Source organism: Lacerta agilis, chromosome 11 (assembly GCF_009819535.1).
Source record: "Lacerta agilis isolate rLacAgi1 chromosome 11, rLacAgi1.pri, whole genome shotgun sequence".
In the NCBI taxonomy this organism is placed as follows: Eukaryota; Metazoa; Chordata; class Lepidosauria; order Squamata; family Lacertidae; genus Lacerta; species Lacerta agilis.
The window spans coordinates 12,550,602-12,571,514 of NC_046322.1; the positions used below are offsets into that span (position 1 = coordinate 12,550,602).

General features: G+C 43.8%; 1 protein-coding gene across 2 annotated transcripts in view; it reads left to right on the forward strand.

Annotated features, from left to right (window-relative positions):
* RAB27B (RAB27B, member RAS oncogene family) overlaps positions 1 to 20,913 on the forward strand; it is a 100,257-nt gene that overhangs the window by 71,935 nt on the left and 7,409 nt on the right. For both annotated transcript variants that reach the window (XM_033164077.1, XM_033164076.1), the window contains 2 exons: positions 16,183 to 16,354; positions 19,596 to 19,681. In XM_033164077.1, the coding sequence (XP_033019968.1) occupies positions 16,202 to 16,354; positions 19,596 to 19,681 (239 nt within the window). In that variant the 5' untranslated portion in view covers positions 16,183 to 16,201. The remainder of the gene's footprint in view (positions 1 to 16,182; positions 16,355 to 19,595; positions 19,682 to 20,913) is intronic.

Sequence of the window (20,913 nt, forward strand, 5' to 3'; positions counted from 1 at the left end):
GATCCATGACTTGAAATCATGAGACAATTGAACTGTGGATAGCTTGGAAGTTCAGAGTCCAACAACATCTGGAAGGCTACAGGTTCCCAGCCTTTCTGTAAATGATCAGAGCATGAAGTTAAGTCTCACCTGAAAGTTACGGTGCAGTGTGAAGCAACAGAAGCGCAGGATGTCTGGCTATAGAAGTTATTTCATTCTTTATTCAGATCTTTACCCATAGTGTAAAACTCTGTTCATTTAGGCTTGGCGAAAAATCCTGCCTAAAGACATAGCTGTTAACCTTCCCTTTTTTGCAGTGGGAAACGGCGCTGGAATAAGGGAATTTCCCGCAAAAAAAGGGAAAAGTTGACAGCTATGTCTAAAGAGTCAACCATGTAAGTGCTTGTAGGACTCGTTTTGACTGTAAGGTTTAAGAAAGTACTTTGGGCTACTACAAACCAAACCCCTTTTGTGCCAAGCTCTGTGCATATGTATCTGTGTGGATTGGGTGGAAGTATCCTTCTGTTCTGCAGGCCTTCACGACTGTGGAGTTCCCTGTTTCCACCCGCTGAATATATCAGCGAGTGGAAGTGCCACAAGCAGCATACTCATTGGTGCCAACCCACAGAAGATCCTGAAATAGGGCGTCCTGGGACAGGGCTTGAGCTGCTGGATCCCAAGTCTGCAAACCAGAGGTGACATTAATTGTGTGAATGTTGACATGTTTGGTTACCGAATTATATAGCGTGAATGAATGTGGTTAATGCGTACATTTTTGCTTTGCAAATAGCAGCTGTGTGTGTGTGTGGTGGGGAAACCTGAGCAGCCTCGGGACAGGGAGGGGTGGGGGAGGGAAAGTTTAACTCTCTCCTCTCCACTGTTCTGGCAAAAATCACCTCTCTGAAGCTATATAATAATAATAATTTATTATTTATACCCCACCCATATGGCTGGGTTTCCCCAGACACTCTGGGCGGCTCCCAACAGAATATTAAAAACAATAAAACATCAAACAGGGCTGCCTTCAGATGTCTTCTAAAAGTCAGATACTGTAGTTGTTTATTTCCTTGACATCTAATGGAAAGGCATTCCACAGGGTGGGCGCCACTACCGAGAAGTCTCTCTGCCTGGTTCCCTGTAACCTCACTTCTTGCAGTGAGGGAACTGTCAGAAGGCCCTTGGAGCTGGACCTGAGTGAATGATGGAGGTGGAGATGCTCCTTCAGGTATGGTTCTGTGGCATAAGTGGGGGGTTCATTTGAAACAATGGAAGTTGGTCCACTAGAGTGAATGAGGCAGTGCCATACCAGCCTTGATCTGCCATTAGCCAGCCCCCTTACAATCAGTCCAGGTGGTGGTAGCATTGCCTGTCTGCTTCCTTCAGTCTCAGTATTGGCCATGTAGAACTGAGTTGCGGGAAGGGGAAGGAGGGAGACAAAGCTTGTGGGAGTCAGCTCTGCCTGGCATTGACTCTGCTGCCACCTAGTGTTGGCCTCCTTGCCTTCTGCCCTAGCAGCCCCAGCGAGCACCAGACGCCACTTGTTCGGGTTTGAGAAATCAGATAAGCGTTTCTTGCAGATGCAAGTAGGTTCTGATGCCACACAGCAAAACATCTACACACACACACACACACACACGCCACAATTCATGTCAGAAGTTAATGTGTAACCTTCAAGCAGGATGGCAGTGCGTGTTGCAGCTGTAGAAATGAGGTTTTTTTTCTGGACCGCAAAAGGGAGATAAGGAGTTAAACTTCTCTTTATCCCATCCCTGCTTCCTCTCAGCTGTTATTTGCATAATACGTTTTATGTGTGTTGATTGCACTCGCACAATTAACACTATGTCTTGTTTTGCCCTCCAAAAAATGAAAGTAAAAGCCAAAGTTGAGGTGGAAAGCACATTAAACTGGGGAATGGGGGAGTCTACTCTTTACACTTAACTGAGCAAATGGGGGGAGTGGGGAGAAACATGCCCCTCCTTGCCTTATCTCGTTGAGCTCCATAAACTGTAAGTAGTTTTCTTCCTGCCTGGTTCATTTCCAGTATCGGAGTCGGGGCAGGAGAAATCTGCTTTAATGTTAGGAAGTAGAACAAGGTGAGGCAGGGAGGGCTGTGAATTTTTCTCCCTTCATCTGCATCTTCTACGTTTTATTATAAAGAGGAGCACCCATCCTTACTTTATATATGAATGGGGCAAATATATGTAATATAGCACGCACCCATACGCAGTTGCCCCGCATGCTTAGTCTGGGCCTTAAAAGCCCTTTAAACTTTGACTGATTCATTCTTCCCCTTAAAAAAAAAAGAGAGAAAACTCTGGTGCTTGAAGAAGCTGTACAAGAAGTTTTGCAAACAGCTGTGTTTGCACGCCCATCACGGCCTTGACCTTGAGAAAGTTTGCACAACGATAAAGGATCAGTTCTCATGATGGATGGCGATCATACCTGCCTCCTGTGACACACTAGGATAGTTTGTGGCTCCTGTAAAATCTGCTTCAGGGCGTAGTTGGGACCTATTTAAAGCCCAGGTATGCACCCTCCCTCAAAAGATACAGAAACTCTCGAGGCAGACACACCAAGGCACACATTACACCAACAGCCACGTTGTAGGATACTGGCAAACAAATGGCAGGAATGCTAATTTGAAAGGTGACCATAAAGATGGATTGTAGCTGTGTAGGTGGGCAAACCTCAGGTTCACTTCCTCTTGCCCTTTGGTCTTGCTCTTGCAAACACATGATTTGAGTGAGAGCTGTTCGACAGTGGAATTTGCTACCAAGGAGTGTGGTGGAGTCTCCTTCTTTGGAGGTCTTTAAACAGAGGCCTGACAGCCATCTGTCAGGAATGCTTTGATGGTGTTTCCTTCTTGGCAGGGGGTTGGACTAGATGGCCCTTGTGGTCTCTTCCAACTCTATGATTCTATGATTCTATGAGCCACCAACCATATGGGAGCAGGGAAACAGGTGGGGAAAGGGTTAAGTGTCCCCCATCGCTTCTCTGGTCTAAGTTTCTCAAGTTGCTTTACTTCTGTAAAAAGGGGGAAAGGCATGAGCATGTATTTAGCTCCTGCATTGTGCTTCTAGTCAGTAGCTGTGCCGGTTCCTCATTTTACGCCTGTCTTCCCACAGTGGACCTTAACTCTTTACTTCCAAGCTCTTAAAGCTTGGCAATCTTCTTCTCCTTTTCTTAAACTGTGGTGTGTTAGTGCCAAGCAAACAAATAGGTCTGAGATGAAGGTGGGGATAGGTGCGCTGGTTGGTTGGTTGGTGATGGCAGAAAGGGTCCAATGCCTCCTTCAAGGAGGGGGGAAGTTATGCTGTTCTCCCATGGAGAAACAGGGTCTCACTCGGGTGATAAATTGCAGGTTCCCCCAATGTTCATTTTGTAGATGGTGCTGAAAAAGGATAAGGTAGACAGAGAAAAAGAGGACATAATCATCCATGTTCCCTAGGTGCTAGCTGACTCCTTGGGGCATGCAACACAATAACGCCCCCAAAATGTGATTTTAAGATCCAGGACAAAGCGCCACATTTTGGATGTCAATTCCGGCTTTGAACTCCCGAACGTATGAGAACCCTACACAATGGTCAAAGATTAAGAAGTGAATCTCAGTCATTTCCTACTTGCCACTTCTAAACCTGCATTGCCTTCCACAGCCAGCCTGCATCCAAATCCTATGCCTGTTTTTGTGTAATGTTCCAGAGATGGTTTGACCTCCAGTCTAGATGCTTATTGAGCCATTCCCAAGACACATCTGGATTTAGTTTGGGCTGGGGGGAGGGGAATCAGGGTGTTTTTGTTCGTAAGTAGTGCTATTTTTTGCCTTAAAATGAATTGCTCACTGGTTTAGAGGACTAGCAGACCCATCAGAAAGGTTGAGCATTTTAAGGTGGAGCTGATTGTGCCAGAGGTGAGGCCCTGCTGAGTCACAAAATAGCAGTTCCTTCTGCTTCCACAGAACCTGCATTTCCACTTTGCCTGTTACCTGAGTCCTGCTTATTAATAAAGTAGGCTGAGTTAGCTGTAGCTTATTGGTTATATGGCTGGGGGAGGGAATAAAAGATGGGTTTGGGGGATCCCAAGTCTCTTGTCACTGGTAGTCATGGAAATTAGGAACAACAGCCCTGAAATGAATAACACTTAAATCTATGCAAGTCAAGTGAGAGGGAGAAAGCTATGACTTGAGAATGGGGGCGAACAAAGTACCAGTAATAAAGCAGTGAGTAGGCAGGAATGTTGCTCCAGGAAGTTAAGGGAGAGGGGAGATAAAAGTTTTAGCAGCAGTAGGGGAAGTCTTCTAAGAAAAAACGAGTATTTTCTTCCTCTGTTTTAAGTTTGCATCGCAGCCGTTTCTTCACTCAGTTCCAGAGTTTTCTTGAAAGCTTGAACTCATGCAGCTCAACATTAAAACCATTAAAAATATGAGATTCCTTCTTTACAAAATGCTATTCAGAGCCCCTGCACAAGCCGAGGATGAGAGTAGCTTTAGACCAACACCATTTGGAAGGTCACAAATTCCCACCTTTGTTGTAGAAAATAAGAGATATATCACCAGAGGCAAGAATGCATCCTTGTCTCAATGAAGAGGACAAAGAGGAGCACAAACTTTCACAAAAGAAATGCAAGCAGACATTAAGGAATGCTTTAAATTGAGGAGCCTTGGACAACAAGGAGTCAAAGGTGTGTTACTGGAGAATAAGGAGATTTCAGAGAAGGTGAATGAATTATTTTCTTCACAGTGGAAGATGCAAGGCAGGTTCCTGTAACTGAGCAATTTTTCTTGGGAAGGGAGTCCGAGGAACTGAGGCAGATAATGGTGGTAAGAGATGAAGTTCTAGGCCTTATGGACACACTGACAAATGACTGAGCCCGGATTGGATTCACCTGACAGTTCTTACAGAACTCCAGTGCTAAATTGTTCATCTTCTAACCAAAATATGTAACTTATCCCTAAGATCAGCATTCATTTGGGTGAACTGGAAAGTGGCCAAATTCTTGAAGAGGGATCAAGGGGTGATCCTGGAAATTATGAGCTATTTACTTAACATCTATTTTGGGAAAACTGGTGGAAGGCATTTATTAAAGATGGAATTGCCAAGCATATAGAATAACCAGTCCTTCAGAAGCAGAGCAAGCAGATCTTCTGCAAGGGTAAGTCCTGTCTCATGAACCAATTAGAGTCCTTTGAGAATGTCACCAAGCTTATAGCTGATCCAGTCAACATTATATTCTTAGACTTTTAAAAAGCTTTTGACGAAGTGTCTCACCAAATGTTCCTGAGTAAGCTTACCAGTCCTGGAATAAGAAGAGAGGTTCTCCTGTGGATCTGGGAATAGGAGTAGGAAGCAGAGAGTAGGAATTAATGTGCAGTTCTCAATGTAGAGAATATAGAAGGCAGAGTCCCTATAAAGATTGTTATTGGGGCGTGCTTTTCAACTTGCTTATAAGTGGTGTAAAATTAGGAGTTAAGTTGTGAGAAAGCCTGGGGTAATGACAATATCAAATTGTTCTAGGTGGTTAAATCAAAAAGTTTGATTTTTAGACGCTCCAAAAGGATCTCTCCAAACTGGATGAATGTGTAGTAAAGAAGATAAATGCAACTCAAATGTAAACTGATGTACACAGGAGCAAGGATTCCTAACTGGCAATGACTAACCAGGAGTGAGACCTTGTTGGGGGTTGTAAAGGATAATTTGATTAATAAGCCAATCCAGTGTGTGGAAGGAATTTTTTATTTTATTTTGTTTTGACTATGGCAGACCAACACGGCTACCTACCTGTAACTGAATCATAATGCCTGTTACACAAACCTGTGGCGAGACCATTTTGAAATACCGTGTACAGTTCTGGTTGCCTCACCTCCACAAGTATAGTGTAGAGCTGGAAAAGGTTCAGGAAAGGCAACCCAAATGATCAAACGGACAGGCATCTTGCAGTGGTGGGGAGCGTTGCCTCTCTTTCTCCCCCACCCCCACTAGCCATCCTTCCAATTCCATACATAGTTTCTGCCAAGGGAATTGCTCCTTGCACCTTGAAGAGGCAGTTCAAAATACATATAATTCATGTAAAGTCTCAAAGGGAAAATGGCGTGTCAGACAATGCGTCATTGTGTGTTTGCACTGATGCAGGAAGTCAACATTCACTTCCTGCCTCCCAGATAACAAGATGAATTCTTGGGTGTTTTTTGTTGAGATACCACCCGCAGACGGTGATAATTTCTTGCTAATGCAAAATACAGCACTTGAGTAGAGTGCCCTTTTCCCCTGTGCAAGTGTGCTGCGAAGGCTGTGAAGGGGAGGACCAGAAAGAGAAGCAGGAAAGGTAACTCCTAACTCCTGATTTCAGCCTCGCCAAGAGGAAACTCCCTTTCCCCACATTTCTCTGTGTGAGCTCACTTACTGTTTTTCACTCTCACCACCGATTAGGCTGTTAAAAACTTGCAGAAGCAGCTGGAGGTTTAACACCTTGACAAGGAAGGTGTCAGTAACTTGACATCTGCTAAAGGAAGTTGGCTCATCTTTCTAACTGCATATTTGTGGGCATATAGCTAGTTTCAAATGAAGCATTTGTTCTTTCCTAGACTTCGCGAAGGAGGTGCACTTGGGTAAAAGCAAAGGGGAGGCATTTCTCTCCTTTCCCAAACTTGTAATATTCAATCTAGTTGGAGGTTGCTGCAGCGTTGAGTCTTAGAACTGATCTGCTCCGTCGTTTTCCAGGTCTCTGCCGTGGTTGTTCTGCGGTCCTGATGTCCATAAAAGCCAAAACATGCCTTTTTGTTCCTTTAGCAGTCTAAGCAATAGGCCTGGGTGACTGCAGACATCATGAATGACTCAGTTAAGAGTGTTATCCCCAAGCAGGGTTCCTGCAGCTTTCATAGATTTTTATATTTCATATTCTTTCTTCTGTTGCACTTTAAAGTCACTGTTTACATTCCCTACCCTACTTCACTTCACCAAGGTGCATATATGCACACCTGCCAACTGAGCATAACATTCCATGCCTGAAGTGGACTGTATGCCACAAAACCTGATGCCGTAATAAATTTGTTTGTGTTTTAGGTGCCCCTGGATTCTTCCTGGCTCCCCCCTTTTAAGCTCAAATTAACACTTTTGTATTGTCATATAGTTCAGATATCATAGCACTTTTTTGTGGTGGTGGTGGGGGGTTCCCAAACAATAACAGGTTGGAAGCAAATGGGAAGAAAACAGCACATTTCATTAGCTATGACCACACACTCCAGCACCCTACCCATTTGTTAGAAGCTAAAGGTAAAGGGACCCCTGATCATTAGGTCCAGTCGTGTCCGACTCTGGGGTTGCGGCGCTCATCTCGCGTTACTGGCCGAGGGAGCCGGCATACAGCTTCCGGGTCACGTGACCAGCATGACTAAGCCGCTTCTGGCGAACCAGAGCAGTGCACGGAAATGCCGTTTACCTTCCCACTGGAGCGGTACCTGTTTATCTACTTGCACTTTGACATGCTTTCGAACTGCTAGGTGGGCAGGAGCTGGGACTGAACAACAGGAGCTCACCCCGTTGCGGGGATTCAAACCGCCGAACTTCTGATCAGCAAGCCCTAGGCTCTGATTAATTAAATACTAAATAATTAAATACTAAACACATACAGATACATGGGAAACCAGTAGAGAGAGAGGTGCATCATTTCCTTAACCAGTCTCTCAGTTGGGGGGGGGGGTTGTTTTGGTCTTCCAGAATTTAGCGATGCAAATTCTGGGTGTCTCTAGAAGTGCTGCAATTACTTCTAGGTCTGTTGGGGTCTCCTCCAATCTCAGACAGCAAAGATGAGCTGTTTTGAGAGTGTGTGGCAAGTTCCAAACAGTGCTTTCTCATACTGTCTCAAATAAGCTGCTCCATAACTTTTTTACACTGCCGGAAGATATGCTAATAATCTACTCTTAATGCTCCACATCTCCATCAGAGTATATTTACTTTATATATTCTGGTTAGTCTATGAGGAATAAGATACTACTGATAGATTGTCTTGAAGAAATTCTTTTTGAGAGTAGAGCTCATCAGAGATCTGGGAATGTTATTAAACAACCAAATCCATTCCTCTTGTTGGATATTAGAATTTAATTTTATCAAGTCTGTCACCCATTTAATCTTATATGTGGGCTGTATATGAGTAATTTTAATTTCAGAAAGAATTGCATAAACATTAGTTATTAATTTCTTTTGGTTAATTTTCAGTAACAGAGTTTCAAATTCTGTCAATCTATGCAGTCTTCCATGTTTGTTTATTAGTTGTTCTCCCATGTGACTGAGTTGGAAAAACTGAAAGAAAGACAGAGCCCATTGTCCCAATGCAAGTAAAGCTTGGTGATATGAGATTGTGTGTTCCTCTTCAATCCAAGCTCCCACATGCATGGTGTTTCTCCATATTGGAATGTTGATTGTGCCGTATCATTCTTGGTTTTTAAAATAGATGTTTAAAGGAAGAAACACAACAGGGGAAGGTCATCACTATTTGCTTTGGAAACGGTGCCTGTGGAATATCTTGTCTGTAACCTAGCAGTTATGGAAGAATGTTGTCAGAAAAAAGTGAGCAAACTTGGATATCACTTTGAGAATGTTCATAATAGCTAGAATAGGAAGATATGGAGCTGCCATTGGTCCATCTAGCTCCGTTGTCTGCAGTGACTAACGGTAGCTCTTCCAGGGTTTGGACAATGAGTTTTTCCCACCTAGAGATGCTGGGAATTGAACCTGGGACCTTCTGCATGCAAAGCAGATGCTCTGCCACTAAGCTACAGTCCTTAGGAGTCATAATTCAGTGGGAGAGCACGTTTTGTTGACAGACGGTCCCAGGTTTACTCCTTGTTTTCTCCAGTTAAAATGATCTCAACAAGTAGCAGAGCTGAAAAAGATCTTGGTGGAATCATGACATGTTCTTCATCCACGTGTTAAAGGCATGAAAAGCCCTGATTTCCTCCTTTGTATCTGGTCACCCTGGGGATGGATGTTTACTGTTAGAATCATGAAATCATAGAGTTGGAAAGGACCATGAGGGTCATCTAGTTCAACCCCCTGCAATGCAGGAATCTTTCATCCAACATGGGACTCGAACCCACGACCCTGAGATTAAGAGTCTCATGCTCTAGCAGCCTACCTAGCTTCATCAAATGACTGTTTTGCCACTGTGAAGATGCAGTATGTCCAGGAAGCTGAGTTTGTTGAATTTCTGCCTGTTCCTCTACTAAAGTCAGACAGGAGAAAGGAGGCATCCTTGAAATTAACACCAGTGTTTCTGATTATTCACCTGCCACCGAGAAGAATGGGTCTGTTTGTGACTTAAATGCTTGTAAAAAGACATTTGAATTATTCAGGTTGTGACAGCAAGCGTGATCAATTTTATTGTAGTTTTGAGTTTCTGCACAGCCTGTCCTTAATTCCAATATAACCCTGCCTCTTAGGAGCTGCTTTCATGGCTTTGATTTACTTTCAGTGTGATCCTTAGTAGCAACTCCCAAGCCATTAGGCTTTGCATGTTTTCCCCTGTTGTGTGAATGGAGATCTACCAACAGCCGTGTCTTAAGCAGGGATTCAGTAGCAAATTGCTGTTGCCATTGGCAAATGCCTAGTTTTTCTGCACTGGGTGAGTAGTGCGTTACCTAAACCAGTGTTTTTCAACCTTTTTTGGGCAAAGGCACACTTGTTTCATGAAAAAAATCACGAGGCACACCACCATTAGGAAATGTTAAATTTTTTAACTCTGTGCCTATATTGACTATATATAAAGTAATTCTCTTGAATAGGAATCAAATAAACACAATTTTTCCCACGGCACACCAGGCAACATCTCGCGGCACACTAGTGTGCCACGGAACAGTGGTTGAAAAACACTGACCTAAACAATGATTTTATAGTCTGTAGCCACGGTTACCCAGTTCCGTAGCTCACGGTTGACAGAATGGACTGTGTAATTATTAAAAGACATGACTGCTTTATGGGGAGTCTATGACAGGAGTGATTCATGTAGCTACCATGCAGGTTTTGAAAATGCTGAAACACATGGGAATAGATCTGGACCCTGGTGGATTATTAATATCTTACTAGAAACTTGGCAGGGAAGCGAGGGCAGAAAACCCCCCAGGCAACAGCTAAATAGAAAAAACAAATTTGGAACTGGGGATGGGCGAATCGGACAATTTTGGGTTTTCTCAGTTTCTTATTTTTACAATCTTAAGTTTGGTTCTCCATTTTTCCGCATCAGCTTGTGCTTTTAAATACTTGTGCATTAAAATTCATAAGCATTTTAGTGTGAGTTTCTCCTGACAGGCACACCTTTTTATACAATTCTGCTGATACAAACATTTTTGCAACATGTAAGCACTCTGGCTACAGTAGTTGCAATTTGCTGACCTCCTTCAAGGGCAGCCCCACATTACAGTAGTCCAGCTTGGAGGCTGCCAAGGTGTGGGGACCATAGCCTGGTCACCCCTGTATACAAAGGCTGTAGTTTGTGCACCAGCCAAACCCGAGCACAGGCAATTCTAGCCACCAAGGCTAAATGGGCCTCAAGTGACAGTGACTGATCGTTCAAGCAGTACATACCCACCCATCCCAACTACACACCCATTCCTTCATAGGAAGTGCAAAGGGAATTCCCCATTATATTCAGACCCTGGTTAATTTAAAGCAGACTTCCTCAAGCTCGGCCCTCCAGATGTTTTTGGCCTACAACTCCCATAATCCCTATCTAGCAGGACCAGTGGTCAGGGATTATGGGAATTGTAGTCTCAAAACATCTGGAGGGCTGAGGAAGCCTGATTTAAAGTACAGTCATACCTCATGTTACGTCCACCTCAGGTTGCGTGTTTTCGTATTGCGTCCCGTGGCAACCCGGAAGTACCGGAGTGGGTTACTTCCGGGTTTCACCGCATGCGCAGAAGCACCAAATCGCGCCTGCGCAGACGCGGCGCTTTGAGTTGCGGGCTTTTCACGTCACGGACGGGCCTCCTGAACGGATCCCGTCCGTAACACGAGGTACCACTGTGAACAAACCAGGACCACAAGCCATTGTTTGGGGGGGGGGAATCATTTTGAAACAACCATGGTTGCTCCAAGTTTGGACACACTGAGGAGCTTCTGGTTCACTTGAATCTAGAAGCCAGGTCTTACAAAATTTTACGGCAGCACAGCTGCAAATAGCAAGGGTCTGGGAAGGCTCACTGCTATTCATGCATGTAACACTAAACAGTGGTTTAGTGTTGTATGCTAAAAGGTTCTATAAGCGTGCAGAGCGGCGGATTCTAAGCTGTCAGGAACATCATTTAAAGAAGGGAAATGTCTGTGCTGCACTCGATATTTGTAATAAAAAGGAATAAAAGGCAACAGGTATGCAATCAATACTTAACAAACTTTTGTGAAATTCCCACCTTAATATGTTTCAGGAGATTAGAGGACAACAGAGTTTTTCATGGCTTGCTTTCTCGCTGCTCTGCTGAGCTGCCCACCTGCGAAAGAGCATTTATTCTTTCATAACCAGCTTCTAAATGTGGAGCCTAGTTGCCCTGTATGAAAAAAAAACTGTTGCTTGCACAGTTGACAAGGAAAATGAACAGGATGTGATAGTTGAATGACCTGTTTTCTAAAGACATTTCACTGTTGGCAGATTAAATAATTCACATACTGCTGGGCTTTTAAGTATTGCTACATTTTAAAATATGTTGGCTTCCTATTTCAGGTGCAAATATTACAGGTGTTTAAGAAATTTGAGAAGGCATAGCTCCGACGCTAGAACTCTGATGTTACATAGTTTTTAAGAAGCGTTTTTATTTGTAGTGTCTATTTGTGTGCAGTGAACCATTTTGGGGGGGTTGCGGTTGGAGGGGAGGATATTGCTTGGAATACAGAGCACCGAGGTAAACTGTCGGGGTGAGTTGAAGGGAGCGTGGAATGACTTTTGGGAGAGGGCATTTGCTGGGCGCAACTGGGTCTCGGAGTTTACTAGCTCAACTTGCATTCATGCCAAACTTCTGTTTACTATGGACTTATTTCTGGTGTTCCTCATGCACTCGTGCTAACTCATGCTTAAAGCACTTGATCAACTACCTCCATAGCTGAATCTGCACAGTGCTGTTAGCACAAATAAAGCTGTTATGGTAGGTTTTAGTATTAATGGGGGATGAAACGTCCCAGTGCTCATATTTAGATCCTTCTTAAAACTGTTTAGCATTAAGACTGAGAGCAGTGCTGTGGTGGAGCAACCTCCATATCCAAAGATTTGTCAACTACCTGCATCCAGAGCAGGAAAGGCGGTGAGGGTGGGGGGGCAGTTTTGTTTATTTTTCCTCATTTGCCCCCTCCCCTAACTCCAGCTTGGCAGTAGCAGCACTGGCAGGAAGCACTGACTGTCCCTGGAAGATAGGGGCATTTGGAGAGTATGCCACTATAACTAAAACACCACGTTTTCCCATATGAACTTGTCCAGACCTTGGATATCATCTGAGACCGTTCCTTCTCTGTATGCCCCTTCCAAGGGACGTCAAAGTGCAAGTAGATAAATAGGTACCGCTCCGGCGGGAAGGTAAACGGCGTTTCCGTGCGCTGCTCTGGTTCGCCAGAAGCAGCTTTTATCATGCTGGCCACATGACCCGGAAGCTGTTTGCGGACAAACGCCGGCTCCCTCGGCCAGTAAAGTGAGATGAGCGTGCAACCACAGCGTCGTCCATTACTGGACCTAACAGTCAGGGGTACCTTTACCTTTAATGATCTATTACTGTACTGTTAAATCTGTTTTTAATAATATTTATGTGATTTTATTACTGTGGCTTTTTAACTTGGTTGTGAATTTCTTCAGGGCTTTTTCAGTGGGAAGCTAAACTTGATAAACCTTACTTCATCTTGGGCTTTTCCCCTGTATCAGAATCCTATCTAGCATTTCTCTGAGCTTATTAACTTCATGAATTCCAGATTCTCTCTCTCTCTCTCTCTCTCTCTCTCTCTCTCTCTCTCTCTCTCTCTCTCACACACACACACACACACACACACACACACACACACACACACACCTGCATGAAGGTTTGTGCATGAAGACCTAATATGACTTCAGTGCCACAAGCTTATGGTTCTGTTTATTACATTGTAATGAAAACACCCAACCAACAGAAAAAGAGAAGAGAATTTTGTCTCCTGAGAAGATTGCTTCTGGTAGCTTTCCTCCATGCGCCATTACAATTTTATTACCTCCGTCTGTTTATATGCAGTGTTTTGGGAAGAAGACTATTCCTTTCCACACCATATGTTGGTGGCGGACTGTGTGTGTTACATAATCTGTGCAAAATTCAATCCATTTTTTTTCTTTCTTAAGCAGAGGGAACAGCAAGATGAATGAGCTGTCAGGGACAAAAGTAATAAAGTTGTTCAGAACATGTCTCGAATTGGATTACAATTCCGAAAGGACCATAGGGACTCCACTAGCAAATGATGTGTTGATCCTGGGTGGGGGAAGGCGGGGTTTCACTGGGGCCTCACAGGCTTGTAATTAGTTTCAGGCTTAGCGGAGAAAGTCAGTTGATTAAAACTAACTAGGCACAAAAGCCGTAGGTGCAAATATCTGGCTGAGGGTACTTCATGCAATGCGAGGCTTTCAGACTTTACTGTCTGAATAGGTAATGTGATGAAGCCTCCAGCAGCTCAACCTCTTTATTTGAAGTGCAAGCTGAAATTAGCACAACTTGTTTCTGCAGAACCAGAAATTAGAAACTACCATCGGTTTTCAGGTGGGAATAAACCCAATATTTCAGTGAGCAAAATTTGCTCAGTGACCTTTCCCACAATCTGTCTAGAATGAGCGATACTCAGGTTTGAGTGGACTCGCCTTTCTTTGTCAAGAGGGAGATTGTCAAGTCTTCCGGTTATTTAAAAATTGTAAGCGCCTTGCGTGATGTCAGATGCCCCGTCATCTGTTCTGTGATGACACTTTAAATTCCTTTCTGGGACATAAGACTGTTCTGAATGTTTCAACTTCAGCTTGAGGGGCATGGAAAAGAGTTGAATAATTAGATAATTGCGCAAAGCCAGTGTTGTTTGTGAACCAGGTCACTGTATTCAGGTATTTGAGAGTCTGGTTCTGTCCTAGACAATAATAAATAACTCTGGTGCTGAATTATGAGAGTTATGTGGCCCAAATAAAAGGGTAGAATCTGCTCAGGGGAAATGCAAGATTTGCAGAAGTGGGGGTGGAATCTTTTTTTGGGGGAGGCTAAGGAGACAAAAACTTAATAATCGCCCAATGAGAACTGAGCATGTTCAGTGGCTACAAAATGCTGAGTTTGAGAGATATGAATAGAAAATGGAAGATGGTGGAATGGAATGTCTTGTAAGATGGCATGGCTGGCTGCAGCACTGAACAGGAGTCTGCAATGTTTTGTTGATCAGGTACCACTTGTCTGTTACAAATGCACACACCCAAAACAGGGCATGAAGGCAACAGCCCTTCTCTGTCCGTAGGTACTGATGTTCTTGGAGATATACTGAACAGGGAGGTTCCATTTAGGTAGCATGGACAAATGTAACCCCTGAAAGTCTTGTTCACCATGACTGTCTAATCCTTAAAAGTAAAATCACGTAGGCCACCTGCCATTGCTACATCTTGTAGCAGTGAACCCCCTATTGAAGCCTTTTGGATTGTTGGAAAGGCTTCAAACCAACTTAGCACACAAATGGAGTCCAGCAAGTTTCTGCTGCGTACGTACCTGCTGTACGTTCTCACTTGCTTCTCCTGTGCCATCCACAGAGTATCTTCTTGCGCAACGGTGTGTGTGCATGCCAGCAATTACAGACAGAGTCCAGCTTCTTTTCCTAATCTAGAAGCTTTATTTACAAGGCATAAATTACATTCCTGGAGAAACGCAAGACATTTTTGCCTTCTCCCTTCTCCGGTCAAAAACGAAAAAGGGGAAAGATACAGAAACAACAAGTATCACATTACACAGTCTTCCGGCGATAGGAAAACCGGATGTGCGGGGGCGAACTGGTTCAGCTTGTTAACTCTAAAAGCGCCAAACCTCTACACCTATATTCAGGGCCTAAGTATGCACACTGGATTTCTCCCTTTTGAAAACTGCTTTCAGACATCAAAAACCAGCAAGGGAGTTGTTGGAGGATTTCTACTTGATGCATTATCTGCAAAGGAACAGAGCAGATACAAAGGAGTATTAATCTCAAAAGGGCAATTCATCGGGCAATCTTTCTCTTTCATCGGCAGAGGTTGGGCAGCGTGACTCTTCTCCCGCACTGCTTAAAACTGCCTGGGCTTCCTGCATTTGATAGACTGCTCTGTTCCCTTTCCAAGAGCATGTGTGCGGAAAAATGTACGTTAGAAAACAAACGATGAGATCGATCAGTTTCCTTTTGCCATTTTCTGTCTGAGCTGTGATTGGTGAACCAAAGAGGCTGGCCGTTTGGGAAGAAATTCTCTCCTTGTGGCCCCATTTGAGGGAAGCATAATGTGGGCTCTCCTTTAGCCGGGCTTCAAAACCAGCGTTAAACCTTCAGGTACTGGTTAAAAGGTATCCTAGTTAGCCTAAACTGTGATTAATGTTGATGCCAACATTATTTTTATGCATTCATTTATTTTGGTATCTGTTGCACAATTACGGCCCAAAGGCATACTCAAGGCAGCTTTCATATTAAATAAAATACAATAACCAAAACAACCCCCTCCCAAGCTGAAATACAGCTCTGAAAACAGCAGCAAGGAATCCACAGCAGCAATAAAACAGTGTAATGCAACTCATTAGGAACTGTGAATAAGATCTTGTTGTCTTAAGAGCTCTAATTGAAAAAATCCTGATGAAGAAGAAGGGGAGGAGGAAGAGGAGTTTGGATTTGATATCCCGCTTTTCACTACCCGAAGGAGTCTCAAAGCAGCTAACATTCTCCTTTCCCTTCCTCGCCCACAACAAACACTCTGTGATGGGCATGGTAGGGGACAGTCTTAAAAGTTTGGTTCTAATACATACTCCCTGGCTCATGGTTCAATGGTGAGGGCAACATCCCCTCCAAGAAAGGAAGGCACAGTGTAGAAAGTGTAGCTGGATAATTTCTAAGCTTCGGCTAAGTGCGAAAGAGGGTTAAACTTGCTGTAGAACTCAGGATGCTTCCAGTTTTTGTGTCTCTGGTTTTTCTTGTTGTCTTCATTCCGATCTTTCCCCCCTCTCTTTCTGTCCCTGTTCTGCAGGTTCATCAAGGTCAGCACTATGACTGATGGGGACTATGACTATCTGATCAAACTCCTTGCCCTCGGGGATTCTGGGGTTGGGAAGACCACGTTCCTGTACAGATACACCGACAACAAGTTCAACCCAAAATTCATCACCACAGTAGGAATTGACTTCCGGGAAAAGCGGGTGGTGAGTCTCTTTTCTATATAAGGTTAAAAAGATAAGTTTTCTTCTTCTGGAGGTCCCATTAAGATATGAAACATTCCCAATATTTAAATGCAACCTGGCTATCCTTAGCATTGCAACAATTATTCTCCTCCAGGCACTGTCATAAGCCTTTGTAGCGCTCATCTGAATGACGTGCAGCTTTGTACAAACCCTTCACCCACTCAAAGTCTGCATTCATGTATTGTTTCATTTTAACTTTATCCGATACATACTTTTGATTACCGTTCTGCCAGAACTGTGTGTACAGTTGTACCTCGGCTCCCAAACTCCTGGCAAGTCGACCATTCTGGCTCCCAAACTATTGGAAACTGGAAGTGAGTGTTCCGGTTTTCTAATGTTCTTTTGGAAGCCGAACATCTGATGGGGCTTCTGCCGCATCCGATTGGCTGCAGGAGCTTCCTCCAGCCAATCAGAAGCTGCGCTTTGGTTTCTGAACATTTCAGAAGTTGAACAGACTTCCAGAACAGATTCTGTTCGACTTCCGAGGTACGACTCTACTTTGATCTTTGAAGCAACCAGATGTTCTCAATGCAGACAGAGCGAAATGTGAACTAGCTTTGCGTAACAAAACTTTTTAATGGTATAGGAACTTTGGTTGGCATATGGCAACCCTACGCAGTCCGGAAATCCTTCTGCCATTCTTCTGCTGGCTTGTTGAGCTGTCAGAGGTGGTACTTTGGGGTCAGAATGGAGAGAAATTTCTTTTGACTGTGTGGGATTTCATAGCACAAACCACACATGAGATTGCTATTCTAGGAAGCGTCCACATGCTTGCTACCATTCTGCTCTGCCTTATCAAAACAGATTTTCCCAGTGTATGAACAGTGCAATTCAACTCAGAAGTAAGCCCAGTTGGGTTCAGTGCAACATACTCACGGGTAGGGATGAGGGCAGAATCAGTGCAATGCACACATCAAATTTGCATTTTCCAAAACAATATGAGAATTGAAACAGCTGTCCTTCAAATTTTGTACTTACTCAGTTTTGTGATCCAGTTCTTTATTCAAACAATGCTTACAAAAAATTATTTATTGGGTAAAAGTGTGCATAAAAATGAATTTACTAGTGAAAAGTAAGACACAGAAGTACACTGTATTAAGAGAAATTCCTTGTAAAAATGTGTACATTAGTCAAAAAATGCATACATGAATGTGTAATAAATGTACAGTAAAATGCTGAAGAATTTTGATGAGGTTTAGTTTTTTTAAAAGTTTGCAAATTGCTGCAGCAATGTGGAGCACTGAATTTAGGATTGGCAAATTAAGAAACCAAGAGGACCAAAATTAAAAGATCTTCCATCCCTCTTTACAGGTTATAAGACTGCAGCCTAAATATCTAATCCTGCCTTTCCCAACCTGGTGCCCTCCAGATGTTTCAGAACACAACTTGCCAGCTTGTCTGTAGGGCCCATGGTTGATAAAGGCTGGTTTAATCAACAAAAGCCAGCATTCTTGCTTACAAGCTGTAATAAGAAAAAAGCTTTTGCCACAGGATTTGTTTTTTGTCGTTGTCCACAAAATAGAGGCATTTTGGTGAACGTTTTCTTTTATATGTGCAATTTTGCACAGATACACAACTATTTTTTTAATATATCAGCATAACCATTTTCAAGGTCAAGGCAATATATTGCTGACTCACAGTGCATTAAGCCTTCTCTTGTCTCATTATATCCTGTTAGTTTTGTGGGAAACTGAGGCTGTGTACACACTCTTATTTACTCTGCATCCAGTGTGCTCCTTAAGCCACAATCCATATGTAGCCTGCATCTATCCATCATTTCTTATGAAATCCTGTGTTTTGATACGTTTGCCCCCAAAGCAGCTTTCATCTGAATTGTGAAAAAGAATGACCTTGCTTCATTTTAACTGGTATCCAAACAGCTGTTCAGCTACACTTCCACATAAATGTTGGGGGTTCTAACTTCATGCCCCTGGACTGCTAGTGCCAGAAGATTTCCCAGGTTTCAGGAGCAGCATGTTCAGAATGCAATGGATTTACTTTGAGAAGGCAGTGACGCTCAGGGCCCCTGCTACAGACAGGGAGCTCAGAACGCAACTGTTTGGATCTGGCCTGGGGGTTGGTAGATATGTTTTGAAGGATATGGGACGGTTTGCCATTCTAGCTCCATCTCTGTGCTCCAGGATGAATGAAATTGGTATTCAGGTCGTCATGGAATGCAAAAGAGAAAGGAAGATCAATGCACCCCATTAATGGTGTGTCCATTCCTAGCAATTAGGCACCAGTCAATCCCTGAGCAGTTCATTCACACTTTTACTTTGACAGTGCAGCCTTTGCTTGAGTTGTTATGAACAAAATTGTCATCCATCCTCAGATCCCCTGGTCAGACTACTATTTTAGTTTGTTCAGTAGCAACAGACTGTTGTGCGCCACCCAGACCTCATAGGATTTCCTCGTATTCTCTTCACCTCAACTCTGAAAATAAGCAGAGAAGGAGTAATTGGGCCAAGGCCACCAAGTAAGCTTTGTGCCCAAGTTGGGTTTGATTCTAGGTTTCTCCAGCCCAAGTCTAATACTGTATCCACCCTACACCAGCCCTCTCTCTGCCATCATACATGCATGGCATTGGTAAGATCCAGGATGCTCTTGTTCTTGTTTGCATCCGTCTCAAGAGACAATGGAAGAGTGCACCTTTGGGGGTGAAGTCAAACTTGAAGGTTATAGTGCCTGCTATGGCTATAGAGACTGTTGCAGAAGAGACATGTTTTGCTGCAGCTGGGGCAGATGAAGGTATCCGGTTGTGCTGCTGCAGATGCACATGGCATTTCTTCTCCGCACCCCTCCCGGTAGTCATCCCTCTTCTGGTCACTGCAACAGATACACAACCCAACTGTATCTGCAAGGGATTCCCACATGTCGAGGTTGATGTTGCTAGCCTTCATGTCGCATTTGCAGACATCTTTGTAATGTAGAGTTGGTCTGCGAGCTGGCCTGGTGCCTGAAGCCAGCTCCCTGTAGAGCATGTCCTTAGGGATCCTCTCATCTTCCATTCTGTGGGCATGATCAAGACAGCTATTGGTGACAAAAACAACCACTACATGACCGTTCCAGTGTTTGATGACTTCTCCCCTTATCTGTATCCATCTGTATTCTCCATCCCGCCAGTCAGCCATGTTGTTCTCAGCCTTAATGGAAGGCGTATCAAGTCTCAATAAACAGCTAAGCTTTGTTTGGTGTGTTTCAGGTATACAACAGCCGGGGGTCAAATGGCTCTCCTGGGAAAGCCTTTAAGGTCCATCTTCAGCTCTGGGACACAGCCGGGCAAGAAAGGTAACGCATAAGAACATACCGTATTTTTTGCTCCATAAGATGCACTTTTTTCCTCCTGAAAAGTAAGGGGAAATGCCTGTGCGTCTTATGGAGCGAATGGTGGTCCCTGGAGCTGAATTGCCCAGGGGCCAAAAGCAGATTGTGCTTTTTATTTTACAAAGAGAAAGGGGAGTGTTGAAAGGACCCCGCTCAGCAGCTGATCAGCAAGAGATCGGGAGAGAGATAAGAGTCCCTGCTCCCTTTCAGCCACGCCCTCCTTTGTTGAATGTGCTGCAGAGGGAGGTTGTTTCCCCAGGACATGTGACTGGCTGATTAGATTATCTGTCTGCAAACAGTAGAAATGGCTCCCTTTCCTTAAGATTTTTTCAGAAATGTGAGTTAAACCCCATAAAAATGGGGCTTTTCCTCTTTGCTTTCCCCCCTTTGCAAAAAAAGCTGCAAAACCTTTAGCTGATCCTAAAAAAAACAAAAAACCAGGGCTTTTCCCTTTGCAAAAAAGCTGCAAAACCTTTAGCTGATCCTTAAAAAAAAACAAAAAAAAAACACCCAGGGCTTTTAGAGGAGGAAAACCAGAAAAATATTTTTTCCCCTTGTTTCCTCTTCTAAAAATGAGGTGCGCCCTATGGTCCGGTGCGTCCAATGGAGCGAAAAATACGGTAGTCTCTGAAGCAAAGATCATTGGAAGAGCAAATGAAAGGCTAGGCCATTTCAGGCAGGTTAGGTGTTATTAGGGAGACTGGAGAAAGAGCAAATTGTTCATCCAATGTAGGTGTGGGTGTGTTACTTTCACCAAGAGGACTGGCGTCAGCCTGGCGCATTTTCCCCTCTTGACCATATCATGATGTGCAACTTGGCGCACGGCAGCCTCTACTCCTTTTTGCTGAGGAAATTGAATTGGAAAAGGGAGATACTGAGCTTTTCCAGGCACAGAATCCTCACTCCCCGACAGACTTATGCAGTCCTTTCTCGATATTTAATTACACACACGCCTACAATTCCCCCCCCTCCATTTTTAAGCGGCCACTGCCTTGTTCCTATATTAAAGTCAGGCGCATTGTGCCGTTGATTCCAGTCAGAACCTTGACCAGTAAATGTGCTCGAGGCCGTGGCACATGCGACTCCAGCAAGGGTTTTGATGCAGCAATTGTTTCATCGTGGGGTGTTGCTTTTCTAGCACACCTCAGTCAGCACTGATCCTGCAAGTTGTCCTGGCGTGTGCAACATCTAATGTG